Source organism: Lepisosteus oculatus, chromosome 23, assembly GCF_040954835.1.
Source record: "Lepisosteus oculatus isolate fLepOcu1 chromosome 23, fLepOcu1.hap2, whole genome shotgun sequence".
Taxonomy (NCBI): domain Eukaryota; kingdom Metazoa; phylum Chordata; class Actinopteri; order Semionotiformes; family Lepisosteidae; genus Lepisosteus; species Lepisosteus oculatus.
The window spans coordinates 2,623,852-2,644,294 of NC_090718.1; the positions used below are offsets into that span (position 1 = coordinate 2,623,852).

At 48.6% G+C, this 20,443-nt stretch overlaps 1 protein-coding gene across 2 annotated transcripts; it reads right to left on the minus strand.

The window, feature by feature from the left end:
- Positions 1 to 334: 334 nt before the first annotated feature.
- usp5 (ubiquitin specific peptidase 5 (isopeptidase T)) lies at positions 335 to 19,978 on the minus strand. 2 transcript variants are annotated; one of them, XM_069183053.1, is made up of 20 exons: positions 19,515 to 19,978; positions 17,674 to 17,802; positions 16,778 to 16,844; positions 16,074 to 16,204; positions 14,839 to 14,984; positions 13,881 to 14,065; positions 13,193 to 13,287; positions 12,654 to 12,847; positions 12,494 to 12,565; positions 11,878 to 11,968; positions 11,425 to 11,550; positions 10,464 to 10,617; positions 8,340 to 8,514; positions 6,659 to 6,747; positions 6,112 to 6,300; positions 5,647 to 5,790; positions 5,362 to 5,522; positions 4,037 to 4,184; positions 2,968 to 3,052; positions 335 to 1,430 (listed from the first exon to the last, which is right to left on the minus strand). In XM_069183053.1, exons 1-20 carry the CDS (start codon positions 19,620 to 19,622, stop codon positions 1,337 to 1,339), a joined length of 2,583 nt encoding a protein of 860 aa, XP_069039154.1. In that variant the 5' UTR covers positions 19,623 to 19,978; the 3' UTR covers positions 335 to 1,336. The 2 variants fall into 2 exon arrangements, with proteins under 2 accessions (XP_069039154.1, XP_069039155.1); XM_069183054.1 differs by having other exon boundaries at positions 6,172 to 6,300; positions 19,515 to 19,972.
- Positions 19,979 to 20,443: the final 465 nt, after the last annotated feature.

The following is a 20,443-nucleotide window of genomic DNA, read 5'->3' on the forward strand; positions in this document are numbered from 1 at the left end:
TCAAATGTTTGCATCGAATTACCCCTAACATACAACAGATATCATAGTGCATTTAAAATTCATACTCTTGTGATAACAAATACAAATTGCATGGCTGTCAAGAACAAATAAGATGTCTGACTTTACTGTCCCAGTATTTTCAAAGGGGACTGTATATATGTTTTTAACAGAAACCCAAAGCTTTTATCACCTCAATCTATTCAGAAAGGGTTAAGGTAGCACTCTAAAGTAAAAACACTGTCGGTCACACTTACCACAGCTATATTACCGTATACATGAGCAGGGCAGGACTGCATACGTTCACACACAGAACAAACTCAATCTTCAGCTCTGCTGAGGTTTAATCCACTCCTCATCTTTAATGGTCTTGCAAGAAAAACTCAGTTAACATTTCCTTTTCTCAGAGAACTGCTTCGTTATGCAGAGGAACACTTGCACTTATTATTGTAATTACTTAATAAGTCTTTTTTTATTTCAATTGATGTTGATTTGCTCTTTTGTTGTTAACTTTAAACATTCTGAGCTGCCAAGCATGTGGTCTTACAACCTGGAGTGGGCGGGAGCCAGGGTAGCCGAGGGACGTAATTGGTCGAGGCAGGAGATGATGTCACAGAGGTGGAGAGGCAAGGAAGGTGAGAAGGGGTCGGAGGGCGCGAGGCCAGAGGACTGTGGGTAATTGGCGAGACCGAGAGAGAGTGGGAGCGACAGAGAGCCAGTGTCTTCCAGCGCAGCAAGGTTTGTTCGGAAACTGCAGAGAAATTCCGCCTCAATTTTCACAGAATGAGTTTGGATCCACATTAACCCACGTCTCTCCCTGTTGTTTCTCAGTAGTCATGCGTCTTTGTAAACAGTGAACTAACATCTCTCCCCAGTGCTTTCAGGGGTTCCAGGAGTGCGTGAACTCCTCTCTATTAAATGGGGTGTGCAGGTTATTAACCCTTTCACCTCCACTCCCTTTACATCTCTCTAGTGCTAGACATGTACAGTGTATTATCACCTCTCTTCATAATGCTGTTTAATGGGCATTTACATCAGAAAACATTAAATATCACCAATCGCGCCATTTCCACAACTACAGGGAATACTCCTTTCCTCAGGCTTCTGATTTTCTCAAGACTTCTTTTATTTATTACAAACTGAGCTCCGGGGCTCAACAGATCAAACAAAGAGCACAGGATGTTAATACTCGTGCACACAGAGCGATCGGTGTTTATATTTGACGTTTTACCACTCAGAGCTCAGTAACCCCTGAACCTCTCTCTCGCCCCCCTCTCTTTCTTGAGTGCCGTGTATGTACAGTGTATTTCCCAGCCTCCTCTCCTCCCCCTGTCTCTCTTTACTCCGTCACTCTCCTGTAGAAATATAGGTAGCCCAGGTCTTTGGGCGGTTTTTCCGACGCACAGACTTTCTGGTCGTTAAAGATCACCCACCTACACGACACAGAAACAACAGACACCATCGGAAAATCAATATTGCAATTACACAAGGGGTGACCTTACCAAGACCACAGTTAAAATGACCAATGTCAGTGTAGACAGAAGATATTTGGGTGCCAATAATCACTACGCAATACTTTGACAATGTCTCTTTACCTCAAAGCATCATGGGAGTATGGTTTTCCAGAAAGAATCTGAACTTGCCTGAATTCACAGAATTGCCTGAACTGTACAACGCCTTATTGGAGCAAATTCGGACTCACTCTGCAGCAGGCGGTCTTAACTAGAGATGGCCGACACACTTTATTAAGTCACTCCTGTGTTTATAAGGTTAGACCTGACCGTTTGGTTAGTCGACTTTGCCAGTGGGGCTGGGAAGCTTGTTCCAGACTCCCACAACTCTTTGCGTAAAAGAAGTGCCTCCTGCTTTAACTGCACTTCCCTACAGCTTTTGTAAAAGTCCATCGTCAACTTGTGTCCTTGGGGTGGTGTTTCACTGTTGCTTCTGAAGGCCACTGTTTGAAAACTTCTACTAGACTAAAAGGTTCATTTCTTGAGCCTGTTAGTGTTGGGACATTCCCATAAACCTCTGGGATGTATTTCTCTGGACTTATTACAGAGCCAAAATATCTTTTTGTAATGTGGTGACCAAAATTGTACAAATCTCAAAGGTCTGACAACTGCAACATAACATGCTTTGATTCGCACTGTTTTACCTACATATCCAAACAATTTGTCTGGAAAACCTCGACTTCCAGGGCGGCTCGCTTCTTTAAAGGAGTCTCCTGACAACACCATATCACCCTGCAACTCACAACTGGCAGCCCCACTGGAGTTCAGCAGGTGTGAGCCTGGTCAGTACCTGGATGGGAGACCTCCTGGGAAAAACTAAGCTTGCTGCTGGAAGAGGTGTTAGTGGGGCCAGCAGGGGGCGCTCACCCTGCGGTCTGTGTGGGTCCTAATGCCCCAGTATAGTGACGGGGACACTATACTGTAAACAGGCGCCGTCCTTCAGATGAGACGTAAAACCGAGGTCCTGACTCTCTGTGGTCATTAAAAATCCCAGGACGTTTCTCAAAAAGAGTAGGGGTGTTACCCCAGTGTCCTGGCCAAATTTCCCCCTGGCCTTTACCAGTCATGGCCTCCTAATAATCCCCATCTATGAATTGGCTTCATTGCTCTCCTCCCCACTGAGAGCTGATGTGTGGTGAGCGTTCTGGCGCACTATGGCTGCCGTCGCATCATCCAGGTGGGGCTGCACACTGGGGGTGGTGGAGGGGATCCCCATGACCTGTAAAGAGCTTGGATTGTCCAGATTGTCCAGAAAAGCGCTATATAAGTGTAAGCAATTATTATTAATTATTATTATTATTAACACCTTCACTTGACAAAGTAGACTGAACCCCCATCAGGCTTTACTGAAATAAGCAGGGATTGTCATGAAGAGTCTCACAAACAGAGCTGTGTGAGCCCCAAGAGCCGTGCCCTGAGCATCGCGAGGCAAGAACGAAGAAACAAGTGATTTACTCACTGGTCGTTTTTCTTGATGTGACAGACGTAGTGTCCACACATCGTGCTGCTGCCCATGTGGCTGATGAAGGCGAAGAGCTCATACTCTGAGAGGAAAAGGCAGAGAGACAGGTGAGCGTCAAGGGGGATATAGGTGCCGATATGACACACATGCTCTACAGCAGAGTCTGTGTGCACACTGCCAAGGCTGAAAAAAGCCACCGAACTGAATTAAAACAGAAGTAATCGCTTCTTTTTTACACCTTTCAGAACTGGAAGCAGATGCACTGATGTGAAAAAGATAGCTCACACACACACACTTCACACACTGCAAATCCTTGAACACCACAAACACTACACATACTAAGCCTCCCTGAACACCACACACACTAGACACACTGAACCTCCTTGATCACCACCCACTAGACACACTGAACCTCCTTGAACACCACACAACACACACACCACACACACTTACCCTCCTTGAAAACCACACACACACTGACCCTGCTTGAACACCACACACTAGACACACTGAACCTCCTTGAACACCACACACTAGACACACTGAACCTCCTTGAACACCACACACACTAGACACACTGAACCTCCTTGAACACCACCCACACTAGACACAATGAACCTCCTTGAACACCACCCACACTAGACACAATGAACCTCCTTGAACACCACCCACACTAGACACAATGAACCTCCTTGAACACCACCCACACTAGACACAATGAACCTCCCTGAACACCACCCACTAGACACACTGAACCTCCCTGAACACCACACACACACACCACACATACTGAACCTCCTTGAAAACCACACACACACTGACCCTGCTTGAACACCACACACACACCCACTGCACCTCCTTGAACACCACAAACACACTAGATACACTGAACCTCCTTGAACACCACCCACACTAGACACACTGAACCTCCTTGTACACCACCCACTAGACACACTGAACCTCCCCGAACACCACACACACATACTGAACCTCCCTGAACACCACACAGACACACTGAACCTCCCTGAACACCACACCGACAGCCCTCCCTCCCTCTTGAACTCACTCCCTGGTCCGTCCCGGACACGGGGTCCCTGGGGGGGCTCCCTCTCGCTGACCGAGTCTGCCGCCGACCGGCCCTCCGACACGTCCATGGAGTCCAGGTCGTCCAGGTGGGAGAAGATCCAGTCCACCGCCCTCTCGAGCACGTTGCTCTGAGACAGACAGAGAGAGAGAGACGCCACGCTATCTCAGTCTTGGCAACACCACACACCGTCTCAGCGCTTGTGTGTGCTGCAACTTGCCTCGCGGTGCTCGTTTGGAAGAGATCGCACTGCAAACAGACCTGGAAACAACAGGACCACTGGGATACGTCTCTCACGGGGGACAGCGCAGCAGGTCCAAGCATTTCATGAGATCACTTCCAATTAACCAGCTATTTAGTTGGGTTTTTTTTTTGCATTTGCTGGTTTAGTTTTTAAATAGGTTTCTGTAGTCCTTTTGATACTCCCAATGATATGAGTGGAGCAGTGGACACGACCCTGACTAAATACAACGATCTCTCCGACGCCCACTGGCGGTCCTGGCGTTTCTATCCCAGAGGTCTCGGCACACACGCTGCTCACTCCCTTCTTGCGCACGGGGGCTCTTATCAGTCCCGGTTTTGGGACTTTCGGAGTTTTGGAACACGACGGGTTTAGGAGAAGGACAGACAATCTGTTAGCCTTTTAAAATCTGGCTCTTCACTGTTCTGACTTCCTGTACACATGAAGGCGTTGCTCTGGGTACTTATGCTCTCCCAGATGAGGCTCTTTTAAGAAAGAACACCTACATGAAACATCACAAGTCGACTGAGAGCTATAAACCTGAACTTCAAATAAAGACGTAGCAGATATTAAGATTTTACTCTTCTGGGGATATAATCTTATAACTGGTTTACATCCGGTGCCCTGAAACACTCTTTGATCACTGTCATAACTTCTGGAAATGTGTAAAAACAAAGATCCCTGTTGAGAATACATTGGGGACATTTAGTTTTTGCTCTGGCGTTCAAAACAGTCAAACCAAGACACCCTAAATTCAATATTTAGTAAGCACCTCTAGCTAATAAAGTAAAGATCTCTAACTTAGGGGTAACATTAACTTGGGTTAAGTCAATTTGCTTGCTTTTTTGAAAGTGCAGCTAAAACCTACCAACGAAAGGCCCTTATAATAGAATACACTGGGATACCAAATTTTAGTCCTAGAACTTCAATCAAATCAGTCTAAAATAAGTGTGCAAACGGTTACTACTTTGGCAATTCTGTAATTATTGCCAGTATTGCCATTAAACATTATAAGACCCATTGACTGGAAGCTGGGAGCCAGATCGCTGTGTGTCCCTGTACTCACAGTGGCCCTCAGCGCCCGAGAGGCCTGGTCGCGGCTGAAGCCCATGGAGATGATGGTTGCTAGGTGCTCCTCGGAAACAGACTCCGTGGGCGTGGTCTGGGAGGTGGGCGTGCCCCCGGGGGCGGAGCTCGAGCCCGGCAGCACCAGGGGGGCGGAGAAATCTGCCGAGATGAGTCAGCCGTAAGGCAACAGCAAACAAGGCAAGGCGACACTGAGATCCTCACACCCAGAAAAGAGGGAGGCATGGACACACCAGGGAGGCACACGGGTGCAAAAAGGACTCACCGGGGTCGTCCATGTGGGTCATGACCCAGTTCATGGCCGAGTCGATGCCAGTGTTGCCGGTGTAATACACTGCCTTCCTGCAGGCCTCTATCGGGAAGCCCATCTCGATGAGCTGGCCCACCGTCGACTCGTCTAACACGGGGGCTGAGGCAGAGAGACGAGGGGGTTAATATTCACTGGGAGAGGGGGGGACAGCGATACCGATTGGACACTGGAGGACACGGACACTACAAGGAGGCGAGAGACGGGGAAAACGCAGAACAAGACAATGATGGAGTGCCGAGACAGAAAAACGGACACATCAGAGTGAGATAAAGAGGACAAACGGATTCAAGATGACATCGAAGACAAAAACGAGACAGAGACGGATGAATGGACTGACCGAGGGAAACCGGCGCTACAGAGGTCGAGGGAGACGGGAAAGGACAGAGGCAGGCAAACAGGAAGAGGAAAAGACAGACTGACACAGCAGCGGAGAGCAGAGCGAGTCGTCCTCCTCGTTGCCGTGGAAACCCCCCGGGATACCTTTCACCTCCACGTCAGGGGTCACGAGCGGGGGCGGGGCCAGGTCAGGCAGCTCCTCCTCCCCGGGCTGCAGCCCCGCCCCCCGGAGCGCGCTCAGATCCAGCGAGTCCGGAACATCAATACTGACGTCTGGCAAAGACAACACAGTCCGTCGCGTCACTAATAATAGCTATAAACACACAAACCCATGCTATTGGTCTACTGATTGGACTATTGACGGGTGATAATGCTAAATACTACGAAATATGATCATTAACAGAAACTTCAGGCAGTGATAATGATAAATAGTGACATCAGAGGGTAGTAATGATTGTTTAAAAGACTGATGATAATAGTATAATAACACAAATGGATGACACCTCTGTATGAACACAGGAGAACTACAGCTCACAGTAATTAAAACAAATTAGGTCACCACCGCTATTAAACCTCCACCACTACTAACGCAATGCTTCTAGTGCTAGCAGAAGAAGTAACAGGAACACACCCAGCTTCTTGGGCACCCAGTCCAGGCCAAACGTGAACTTCTTGATCTGAATGACCAGATGGTCAGGGAAGGAGGCGAAGCGAGTTGTCCTGTGGGGGAGAGAAACCGCTGATCAGACTGCCGACGACGGAGTGGTTATGGGCCACAGCAGGACTACAGACGAGATACAGCGTGGGAATGAGAGACTGATCTAGAATCAAAGGCCGACCTGTAACTTCAGTGAAACTTCAGATGAGTACTGCTGATTGGATGCAGAAACTTTAAATTATGTCTATATTAGTGATCTTAGACTTTTGATATAAATAATGTAATGTAATGTTAATGTAATGTTTCTTTATTAGCCCTATACAATTTCTTGCATTAGGAATGCGTCTTTTCGCCTACCCCAGCTTTTCTCCAGGGAGACACAGACACACAGACAGGGAGAGAAGCTTGGGGTCAGAGCGCAGGGTCTGCCATTGTACGGCGCCCCTGGAGCAGTTGGGGTTAAGGGCCTTGCTCAGGGGCCCAACGGAGTAGGATTCCTCTGCCGGCCGCGGGATTTGAACCGGCAACCTTCCAACCACAGGCACAGATCCTGAGCCACAGAGCCACCGATCCGCCCATAACATGTGGCATTTCCCTACAGTAAATGAACTGTATCATCTCTTAATTTATAACCTCAATTTTATAATGTACAATCCTTCTAACAAGATATACTGTTTAACAGTGTACATAGGACAGACCTTCCCCTGGAGTATAGTGTATCATATTAGATATACTACAGCTCTTCCCCTGGAGTATAGTGTATCATACTGTATATACTACAGATCTTCCCTGGAGTATAGTGTATCATACTGTATATACTACAGCTCTTCCCCTGGAGTATAGTGTATCATACTGTATATACTACAGCTCTTTCCTGGAGTATAGTGTATCATACTGTATATACTACAGCTCTTCCCCTGGAGCATAGTGTATCATACTGTATATACTACAGCTCTTTCCTGGAGTATAGTGTATCATACTGTATATACTACAGCTCTTCCCCTGGAGCATAGTGTATCATACTGTATATACTACAGCTCTTTCCTGGAGTATAGTGTATCATACTGTATATACTACAGCTCTTCCCTGGAGTATAGTGTATCATACTGTATATACTACAAGTATAGTGTATCATACTGTATATACTACAGCTCTTTCCTGGAGTATAGTGTATCATACTGTATATACTACAGCTCTTCCCCTGGAGCATAGTGTATCATACTGTATATACTACAGCTCTTTCCTGGAGTATAGTGTATCATACTGTATATACTACAGCTCTTCCCCTGGAGCATAGTGTATCATACTGTATATACTACAGCTCTTCCCCTGGAGCATAGTGTATCATACTGTATATACTACAGCTCTTCCCCTGGAGTATAGTGTATCATACTGTATATACTACAGCTCTTCCCCTGGAGTATAGTGTATCATACTGTATATACTACAGCTCTTCCCCTGGAGTATAGTGTATCATACTGTATATACTACAGCTCTTCCCCTGGAGTATAGTGTATCACGCACACGCACACGCACACGCACACGCACACGCACACGCACACGCACACGCACACGCACACGCACACGCACACGCACACGCACACGCACACGCACACGCACACGCACACGCACACGCTGCAGGCTGTGGTCTCACTTGCTGGCGGTGCTCTTGGCCTGCAGGGCCGAGCTCCAGAACTCCTCCAGGGTCTCGGGCTCGGAAAACGCCGCCAGGCACACGGAGAAAGGCACGACGGCGCGGACGGCGGGGGGGGGCGGGGAGAGAGTCTCCTCGGCCTCCCGGCGCCTTCGCTCGTACTCCTGCAGCTCCTCTGAGGGGGAGAGGGGAGAGCAGGTTAATCGCCGCCATGTATCCCGGCGGTGCTGCTTCGTGCACGGCTCCAGGTGACCCCACCAAGGACCGGGAGAGGCATGATCAGGTTCAAGTGTGAACTATATACCTGAACCTGGCTTTAAGAAGACCACCACACTTCCTACTGCTTCAATCAACATGCCGTTAGGACACAGGAACGCTCACACCCAGCTGTTTGGTCAATCGGACTTAAATGACCATCCAGCCATTGTTCTTGACAGAAACCAAGGCAACCAGCTTCAGCAAGCTGGCTGGGTAGCTTGTCGTCAACTCCCACAACCCTTGGCGTAAAACGAAGTGCCTCCTGTTACAAACGCACCTTCACCCCGTTTCCGCTTGTGAACTCTGGGGCGTGGTTCTCGGTTTTTTTCTGGAGACGTCTGCTGGGTTGACTATTTTTCCCCTTTGAGGGGTTTGATGGGGTTTTGGCTCTGTTAGACTGAAGACTGACAAGTTCAGTTCCTTCCACCTGTGAGTGTAGTGCAATTTTATACCCCCCCCCCCCCCCCTTATTTGAACTGGACACTTTTTGACCAGTTTCACCACTGGTAGACCACTTTCTACCACTATCCTAATATCCTACCATTTTATTGATATTTATATAGATTCTCAACATTGTCTAGAAGATGTAAATGACCTGTCAACATAAACAGGATGAGTCACATTCAAACTTGTCCAGAAATTAGCCTGTTCTAGCTCAGTTTTTCCCATTTTCTATTTATAGCTCATAATTATACCTCCTGTACGCAACAGCCCTGCACTGGTAGACAATACCAGAGGCCAGGTATGGCCAAGAACTAACAAAGAGAGACAACTTGGCCAGCAGCCATAACACCCTGCCACTTACAACTGGCAGCCTCACTGAAGCTCAGCAGGTGTGAGCCTGGCCAGTACCTGGATGGGAGACTCCTGGGAGAGCTGAGGCTGCTGCTGGAAGAGGTGTTAGTGGGGCCAGGAGGGGGCGCTCACCCTGCAGTCTGTGTGGGTCCTGATGCCCCAGTATAGTGACGGGGACACTATACTGCAAAAAGGCGCCGTCCTTCAGTTGAGACTTAAAACCGAGGTCCTGACTCTCTGTGGTCATTAAAGATCCCAGAGTGTTTCTCAAAAAGAGTAGGGGTGTAACCCCGGTGTCCTGGGCAAACTTCCCCCTGGGTTTTACTCATCATGGCCTCCTAATAACCCCCCTCTCTGAACTGGCTTCATCACTCTGCTCTCCTCCCCACTGAGAGCTGGTGTGTGGGGGAGAGGACTGGAGCATCATCCAGGTGGGGCTGCACACTGGGGGTGGTGGTGGAGGGGATCCCCATTACCTGTAAAGCATTTTGAGTGGAGTGTCCAGAAAAGAGCTATATAAGTGTAAGCAATGATTATAGTTATTATTTATTATTATTAACTTCCTTTGACAATTTAACAAAAGACTTCTACCTCAGACCTGGACTGGAGCTCACAGACTCCATTTTCAACATCCATGTGTTTTCTAACTGCTTTATCCAGTACAGGGTCACAGGAGACCCAGAGCCTATCCCAGCAAGCAATGGGTGCAAGGCAGGGTACACCCTGGATGGGACACCAATCCACTGCATGGACACACACAGACACACTCAATCACACCAGCACCAATTTTCCTAGAAGCCAATTAATTTACCAGCATGTCTTTGGACTGTGGAAGGAAACTAGAGCACCTAGAGGAATCCCCACAAGAACATGGGGAGAACGTACAAACCCCACACAGACAGCACCCCAGGTCCTCAACCTCAATCCACAACCCACAGCAGGTTGATAGGACAAAGAAGGAGCAGTGTGCGCACCTTTCTGAAACTACAAGTCTCATCTGCCTCTTGCTCAGCAGCTCCATAAGGAGAGGCAGGAGCTTGGCCCAGGTGGATGATGGGAGGTGTAGTTTACCTGTATTAGTGGCGTGCTCCATAGGCACTGGCAGCTGCAGTATGTAGTCAACTCTTTGGGTGTATTTGACTCTCTGGGACTGCTGACACACGATCCTCTCCTCCATCAGGAAACGATATGCCTCTGTTGGGTTATCACTGGAGCGGCAGTTTCTCTAAGAGAGAAGGAGACAGGGTGTTGACCGACTGAAGCCATCCTGGTGAAGAGACACTGAGACACAGAGCTACAGGCAGATCTCTACCATGATGAGGAAGAGACACTAAGACAGAACCAGGCCTCCACCATGATGATGAACTGAGACCCAGCCTGATCTCCAGCATGATGGTGAAGAGACACTGAGACAGAGCCAGATCTCCACCATGATGGTGAAGAGACACTGAGACAGAGCCTGATCTCCAGCATGATGGTGATGAGACCCTGAGACCCAGCCTGATCTCCACCATGATGGTGAAGAGACACTGAGACAGAGCCGGATCTCCACCATGATGGTGAAGAGACACTGAGACAGAGCCGGATCTCCACCATGATGGTGAAGAGACACTGAGACAGAGCCGGATCTCCACCATGATGGTGAAGAGACACTGAGACAGAGCCGGATCTCCACCATGATGGTGAAGAGACACTGAGACAGAGCCGGATCTCCACCATGATGGTGAAGAGACACTGAGACAGAGCCGGATCTCCACCATGATGGTGAAGAGACACTGAGACAGAGCCGGAACTCCACCATGATGGTGAAGAGACACTGAGACAGAGCCTGATCTCCACCATGATGGTGAAGAGACCCTGAGACAGAGCCAGATCTCCAGCATGATGGTGAAGAGACACTGAGACAGAGCCTGATCTCCACCATGATGGTGAAGAGACACTGAGACAGAGCCTGATCTCCACCATGATGGTGAACTGAGACCCAGCCAGACCTCCACTATGATGATGAACAGACACAAAGACACAAACAGACCTCCACCATGTTGATGAAGTGCAGCAGGAACTCCTGGGCATCTTGTTGCCGATTGGTGGAGAACTCGGGGTGCCCTCGGCCAATCAGAGCCTTGAACATCCGTGGAGCAATCCCCACCTGGTCACCCTGGAAACCAACGTCATGATAGAACATTAACATTGGGATAAAATGAATTCTTATTAATAACCATAATAGCTGTACAAGTATTACTTGTATATACGAGGCATTAAAAACATGACAGTTGCCCCTGTTTCCAACACTGATCTGTAGCATTTTTAATTCCTCACGCTATATTACTACTGTTAATGTCAATCTAGTACATATACCAGTAAGGAATGACTAAAACATTTTTACTTTTTTAGAATATTTTAAAGTGGATAAATAAGGTTAAATATTACACTAACATACAGGAGAAACACAGACCCCCTCCCCCATGAGAGGCGAGCTACATACCTTGGGCTCAGGGGTCACACTGGGGTCCTCTCCTGGATCAGGGGCAGGTTTTGAATATTCACCTGACAGCAGCCCATACCCCAGCTTAGCACTAAGAGAGAGAGGTTAATACAGACACACTGACTGACTGGACACTCGAGTACATTAACACTGCACTGAGAGAGAGAGGGGTTAATGTACTGTAGTGTCCAGCCAGTCAGTACTGTGGGACAGAGAGACGGATCTACTGGAGTAGGGATCCTCAATCGGAATCGTGGATCTCTACTGGAGGAGTGTTTCTCAATCAGAGACATGGATCAACTGTATCAGGGATTTTACAATGGGAATCATGGAATAAAATAGTGCAGCAGGGATCCTCAATCACAATCGTGGAATAATCTAGTGCAGCAGGGATCCTCAATCACAATCGTGGAATAATCTAGTGCAGCAGGGATCCTCAATCACAATCGAGGATCTACTGCAGCAGGGATCCTCAATCACAATCGTGGATCTACTGCAGCAGGGATCCTCAATCACAATCGTGGATCTACTGCAGCAGGGATCCTCAATCACAATCGTGGATCTACTGCGTGGACCTAGGCAAAAACATTAACAGCATCAACAGCGGCAAACTCACACTTGTGTTTTGAAATCCTGGGTGGGATCGCTTGGAGCGTCGTTGAAAATCTTCTCAATGTTGGAAACGTACCTGGGAAGAGAGGACAGGTAGGGGTCACCTCACGTTCGCCGCAGGCGTACGGCACAGCCACCGAGGCGCAGGGGGTAAAACTACTCACTTGTTCTGGAAGTCGGGCACAGTGAAGATGACCTGCATCACCGAGTTCAGGTAGCAACTGTTGCCAAGGTTCCGCATCCCCGTCAACCCCGGGCCAATCAGGGGTCGTAAGGTCGTGCCGGACTCCTGGATGACCTCCCACTCGCCCAGCCGCTGGTTCACGGCGATCTCCAGCTCGGTCATGGTGCGCTCGGTCTGGGCAGGAGGGAGAGCAAGAGGCAGCGAGATGTGACGCACACAGCCCAGACGCCAAACTCTGTGCTCTGAGAAACACATCCCCTCGGTCCACAGTGACGGACTCTACTCCTGCTCAGGGTCACAAAGTGTGTTATCAGGCATCCAAGACACCCAAACAGACAAAACTGATGATTGATCATTGTAGCTTACAGGCAGTGTGGACACAGGACAGGGACAGGACTGATCATTGTACAGTACAGGCAGTGCGGACACAGGACAGGGACAGGACTGATGTCGAGTACAGGCAGAGTGGACACAGGACAGGGACAAGACTGATGTCGAGTACAGGCAGTGTGGACACACCTTCTCCATGGTCATCATGTCTATCCCCCAGTGGGCCAGGTGTTCGGGAAGCTTGGGGTCTAGAACCATCTCATCCTCTTCATACGAATACACATCTATTAACGAGATCCAATAATGATGATAATGACTACTTAGAAAGAGAGAGCAGGGTGTTCAGAGTGAAAGGACCTGGGCTTTGCTACTGGTTATTGACAGAAGACAGGCAAGATAGGAGAAGAGGCTGTTCAAAAAGCCCTTAAATTACTGCTTTTAATTTGTGATTCTGCTCCTGGGGCATTTTTTCTTGGTTTCCATCAATATTTGGCAACATCGTTATTTGCACTTATTAAACTAAACTTCCTCTCAAAGGCACCAATTCGCTACTTCTAAAATAAACACACCCAAACTGACAATGACTATAACAGCACCTGCGCATTCATAGATGAAATAAATTTAAACTGACAATCTTAAATAAAATCCAAAGACTGGGGGCGAACATCGGGCAGGGGACGTTTTAATGGTGCCAAGGCCAGAATCCTGTATGCAGGCGGCAAAAACAAACTAGGAATACAAACTGGGAAAGCGTGAGACAGGAGAGGCTGGTGGTGAAAAAGCCCTGGGTGTCATCATTCATGGCCATGAGGCTTGAGGCACTTGAACATGAGAAATGAGATGTTGGCCGAAGGACACAGGAGGGAAGCCAGCTCACCTGCCCCGTCCGGGGTGATGGTGCCCAGCTTGACGGCCAGCGGGTAGTTAGTCTGCTGGTAGTGCAGCAGGGCGTGGTTATTGCCCCCGGAGCCGTCGAAGTACCGCCGCCCACAGAACACCTTCCCGTCCGTCAGGTTCAACCACAGGTTCTCCCGCAAGTCACAGTTCTCACAGCGCCAGCCACTGACCCAGAGAACAGCATTGTGGGTAAGAGACACACAGGCCACTCACCCAGAGAATGGCATTGTGGGTAAGAGACACACAGGCCAATCACCCAGAGAATGGCATTGTGGGTAAGAGACACACTGGCCAATCACCCAGAGAATGGCATTGTGGGTAAGAGACACACAGGCCAATCACCCAGAGAATGGCATTGTGGGTAAGAGACACACTGGCCAATCACCCAGAGAATGGCATTGTGGGTAAGAGACACACTGGCCACTCACCCAGAGAATGGCATTGTGGGTAAGAGACACACTGGCCACTCACCCAGAGAATGGCATTGTGGGTAAGAGACACACTGGCCACTCACCCAGAGAATGGCATTGTGGGTAAGAGACACACTGGCCACTCACCCAGAGAATGGCATTGTGGGTAATAAGCGCACTGGCCACTGACCCGGGGCACAGCATTGTAGGTAACAGACACAAAATTCACTGACTGAGAGAAGACTAGCATACCGGTCACTAAACAACATAATATTGACTGAAACTCTGCAGTGAATTAGGACACTTAATCTCAATGCAGGTGCTGTAGAGAAACCTCCTGCACACAGAGAGAGGCCCTCCCTTCTCTAGCAGCTACAAAGCATTTCAGATAGGAGACAAGCGTGCAGGGCCAGGAGACACACAGTCCAGCAAGAGGAGACAAGCGTGCAGGGACAGGAGACACACAGTCCAGCAATAGGAGACAAGCGTGCAGGGACAGGAGACACACAGTCAAGTACAAAGACTGACCAGGGGGGGATTTTCACCCCGTTGTCAAGCTGCTTGAGGTCGGCCGCGTGTTTGGACACCTGCCTGACCTCCCCATCCCACTGCTGCACCTGGAGATTGTGTGACGCAGAGTCTGCTGAGAGAACCCCTGCCATGGAGAGGGACACCTGAGAGAAAAAAGCAGAGAGTTAATAGATACCTGGATTGCAGGATGCTACCACACATTACCAACCAGTGACAGAGACTCAAGTTACACTGACCTCACAGCAGACTACAACTCCCACAAACCCCATCGTTGCTATTAAAAAAAACTACATGTACCAGAATGCCGCTTTTCCACAGCTTTATTAAACAATGAATGACGAAGCATGGGGCAAGTTCAGACTTAGTAACAGAACCAGGAGTTATATTTTAGAAGAGGACCCAAACATCAAGTTAAGAACAAGATACATGTTTAGAATATTTCAGAAGTATTAAGCTTCTTTAAATGCTTTCAAGGATCAAGAGTCAAAACAGAGTAATAACTCATTTTGGAAAGCCTTAATTGACTGCTTAAAAACCAGATGAATAAATGAAACCATATCACCCTGCAGCTCACAGCTGGCAGCCCCACTGGAGCTCAGCAGGTGTGAGCCTGGTCAGTATCTGGATGGGAGACTCTTGGGAAAGCTAAGGCTGCTGATGGAAGAGGTGTTAGTGGGGCCAGCAGGAGGCGCTCAGTCTGTGTGGGTCCTAATACCCCAGCATAGTGATGGGGACACTATTCTGTAAAAAGGCCCCATCCTTCAAATGAGATGTAAATTTGAGGTCCTGACTCTCTGTGGTCATTAAAAATTCTAGGGTGTTTCTCAAAAACAGCAGGGGTGTTACAATGGCGTCCTGACCAAATTTCCCATTGGCCTTTACCAATCATGGCCTCCCAATAATCCCCATCTATGAACTGGCTTCATCACTCTGCTCTCCTCCCCAGTGAGAACTGGTGTGTGGGGAGAGGACTGGAGCATCATTCAGGTGGGGCTGCACACTGGTGGTGGAGGTGGGATTCCCCATTACTTTGAGTGGAGTGTCCAGAAAAGCGCTATATAAGCGTTACCAATTTATTATGATGATTACTATTTCCTTCAAATAAGACTGAATAAATCATTGGAATTACCTAAATGTCCAAAATACACATTGTACACTCTCCATGGCAAGGAAAAAGAGTTAAGCAGGTAAACTTCAAAAAGCCATGTGTGAGCATCTTCCAAAATCCTCACCCTCTCGCGGACAACATCAGGCATGTTGGCCAGGTCTTCTGAGGTCACTTCCAGTCTCTCAGGAAAGATAACAACTTTCACTTCCTGGTCGTACTGATCCTGCTCAGACACGTCAAAGCCTCCTTCGATTCCTGAGCAAAAGGAAGATGAATTAATTCAGAATTTAACATACCTCTTCGGAAGTCAGCTATCACAGAGACATTAAAACACACCCTCATACAGACCTTAGAAACACAATTAACACAGAGATTAATACAGATCCTAATATAGACACACTTAACACAGAAATACAGACCCAATTATAGGCACTAATACACAGAGAGATTAATACAGACCCTAATATAGACACTAGAGACACACCTCACACACACAGATCAATAGAGACTCTAATATAGACCCTAGAGAGACATCTAACACAATAGATCAAAACAGATTCTAATATAGACACTACAAACACACCTAAGAAACACAGATTTATACAGACTATTTATATTTATAGATTACATCTTGGCTTTCAACACAATTGTTCCCACCAAGCTGGTCCTAAAACTCAGGAATCTGGGCTAATGCAACTCTATCTGCAACTGGCTAGTGGATTTCCTGACGGGCAGGGGCTGATCCGCAGACTCTGCTGCCTCTTTTGCCCAGCAATTGCCCACAGGAGACGAACACGGAGCCTCGTCAGGCCCCCGCCACGAGCTCACCAATCGCCAGTCGGGTGGGCTTCTTCTTCGGAGGGTCGCCCGCCCCCGATCCGTTCTCCTCTTCCTTCTGCGAGCCAACAACATTGACAGAAGGTCAGAAAACACTTACCCTGGGGCAATACGGAATGTATTCCCATGAGGGGCAAGGACAAAAAACGAAAATAACGGACGATTACATGCAAGCCCGGTAAAAAAATAAAATCCCTGAAGCAGCAGCACGATCCTTTCTAGGAGAAGAAACTCCATGTGTGCTTGCCAGGCCCTGACAGCAGGAGATGTCTGTATAGAGAGATACACCGAGCACTGGGGCCAGAGGGGTGCTAGTCACCCCATCACCAAGAGGTCGGGCAGCCCTAGTACTTGTACCAGAGGCTGGGGGCCCGGCATGGCGGTGCACATCCACAAACTTAATAACATAAAACAATTCCTTACAATTATACAACGCTTTTCTGGACACGCCATTCCAAGCGCTTCACAGGACACGTGTAGCCCCCAGCTGGAAATAAAAAAGTCGCCCTCCTTCGGATGAGACGTTAAACCGAGGTCCTGACTCTCTGTGGTCATTAAAAATCCCTGGGTGTTTCTTGGAAAGAGTAGGGGTGTTACCCCGGTGTCCTGGCCAAATTTCCCCCTGGCCTTTACCAATCATGGCCTCCTAATAATCCCCATCTCTGAACTGGCTTCATCACTCTGCTCTCCTCCCCACTGAGAGCTGGTGTGTGGGGAGCGTTCTGGCGCACTATGGCTGCCGTCGCATCATCCAGGTGGGGCTGCACACTGGTGGTGGTGGAGGGGATCCCCATTACCTGTAAAGCGCTTTGAGTGGAGTGTCCAGTAAAGAGCTATAGAAGTGTAAGGATTATTATTATTATGACAGATGACAGATGGGGGCGTACCTGTGGCCGGCGCGTCCTCTTGATGTGGAGGAAGGCTCTCTGGCCGGTCCGGCGATAGTGTCTCTCCACAAACTGAGCACCGAAGCCCAGGAAGGTGTTCATGCACACGTACAGGCCCCCCTCGCTGTCCTGGGAGGGAGAGAGATAGCGAGAGCGAGGGTGGTGAGACCGACCGCAAGCCAGAGGAGGCCTCTCGGCTCATCTAGAGCGCGTGGTAGTTAGGGGCTGATGGATTCCAGGAACTCATCGAGCTGTGTCCAGAAACACTCGAAAGGGACCCCTCTGCGGTGATGTCATCACTTGCGGTGATGTCAAGGAGAAAATGCTCCGCCCCCTCCAATTGGTGCTGACTCGCCTGCAGGGCTCTGTGGAGCTGGAGCAGTGGCCGGTCAGCACCCGAGCATTTGAAGCATGTTTTAGTCATAGTAAGTTTGGCTCAGCTCGGGAACAGAGCCAGAAGCAGATGCATATTAATGTGGGTATTCTCTCTCGGTCCAAAGACATTGTCTAACAGTAGCACAGAGATTAGCGTCGCTATCTTGCGGTGCTGGGGCCCTAGGTTCAATTCCCGGGGTACTGTATGTGGGGAGTTTGCGCGTTCTCTCTGGGTTCACATGGGCTTCCTCAAGGGGATCTGATTTCCCTCAGTCCAAAGACATGCTGGTGAGTTAATTGGATTCTGGGATAACTTGGCCCTGGCGTAAGTGTGTGTTCCCTGTGATGGACTGGCGTCCTGTCCAGGGTGGACCCTGCCTTGTGCCCCTTGCTTGCTGGGACAGACTCCCCCTCGACTCTGAATTAGATGAAGCCGTTATAAAAGGGAGACTTCAGCTGAAGGGCTTTCCTTTTCTACTGAGCGGGAGATCGCTCAACACTGAAAGGCCTGGAAATCTGCTAGAGTGACTTGCAATTAAACCCAAACCTCTCCCGCAATGGACAGGTCAGCTTTTGTGGTGCATTTCTCCAAGGAACACCTTCAAGACACGCTTGTGCAGAAGAGGAAGGAGGGAACAGGCCGATTCCTGGCGTTCTGACAGTTTGGCAGAGGGAATCCCTATCTGTCAGATGATGGTACCTGGCAGGGACACTGTTTGGCTGAGCCTGGAAACTACAGTGCATGAATACTGCATTGGGAGACGGAGAGCATGCAGAAACAGTGACTCAGACTACAGGGGTGTGTTGTAATGGACTGGCCAACTGGCACACACACATATACAGACCTGCAGACACAAATTGGCACACACAGACCTGCAGATACACAGACGAACTGGCACACACACACAGACCTGCACACACACACACAAACTGGCACACGAACATGCACAGACATGTAATGGTCTACACAGAACAGCTGACAGACGCTACTACACAACTTTTCGGTCAGGAAGGGGCGATACAGATGTTAGCAAGCGCCTCACACAAATATGAATTACAGAAAGGAAACAACACTACTCCCAAGTCAACCCGAGGGAGTTACACCGCCTAACAGAGACGGAGTGGAGGGATAGTAGGAGCAGACGAGGCAGAAATGGGCAAAAATAGACCCAGAGAGAGAAAATGAAGGCAGAAAGAAGTAAAGAAACACACTGGAACGAAAGAACACAGCGCGAAAATGGGTGGATATGCGGTTCTGGGAAAGACGGGTGAACAGATATTCAGACGATAGGAAAGGAGGGGGAGATTTTTGGACAAGGCGGGCCGGCGGGGGGGGACAGACAAGAGAGACAAACACACAGAAATAGCCCGGAAAAGCAGGAGCGGGGAAGACAGAAACAAAGACGTGGCCAGACGAGACAGAGACGGGGTTCAAGAGGGAAAGACTATGGATGGACTGGACTCACCGGACTGGCGAAAGAGAAAGCGCACTCTTCCTTGTGAACGCTGTCCCCGGGCCGTGGGACACGGATCGTGGACAATACCGACATCAGCACTTCGCCTAGGTCCGACATCGTCCTTCTCTTTTCTGTCCTCTTTTTTTTTTTGGTTGGTCTCTTTCTCTCTCCGGCTCGGTCCGTCTCTCTGTGTCACTGGAAACTGTAAGGCCGGGCGCGCTCCTGAGGCCAGACACACTCCGAGTCCGCCGCGGACGCGCGCCTAACCGTAATACAACTAGTACGAAGGAAGTCCCGTTTTGTCTTAACTCATAATTCCATCCTCAGGCATAAAACGCATTTCATTATGCATCCAATCCACTGATAAAGCTTAACTCATGGGAATGTACAAATAACAAATATGTTAAACGTTTTATATTAAATTTTGTTTAATTGCTCTAATCTCGATGAATATCTCTTAATAGCTTTATGCCGAAGGAAAATAGTGGGTGGCAGTTAATTTTAATAGCATTTAATTGGAAAAAAGTGATTGTGAAATATGCATTAAAAGCTTTCTGGACAGAAGTGAATAATAAACGGTATTAAAAACCTAACAATTTCTAGTTGGCTCTCACAATTATTTATATACATAAATAAGTAAAAGTAAAACAGACTCTGTACACAGGAACTCACATAGTGTTACTGTATTAATTCTAGTGACATTTGGAAGTTGTCCTATGTTGAACTCAACAATAATCTTATCGTTCCTTATATATCTTAAAATACGGTAACGGCTGATCCCGAGAATGCTGCTGCGCCGACAATGAGAAAGCGGAAAAGTCACTCCGGCTGCCCCGGAGAAGAGCCACTGCCACCTAGCGGCGGGCGGAGCGGGTCGCCTCGGTCATTAAGTTCGCTTCGGAAAAAGTTCCGAGTCAGAGAAGCAGTGTAGACTTTCT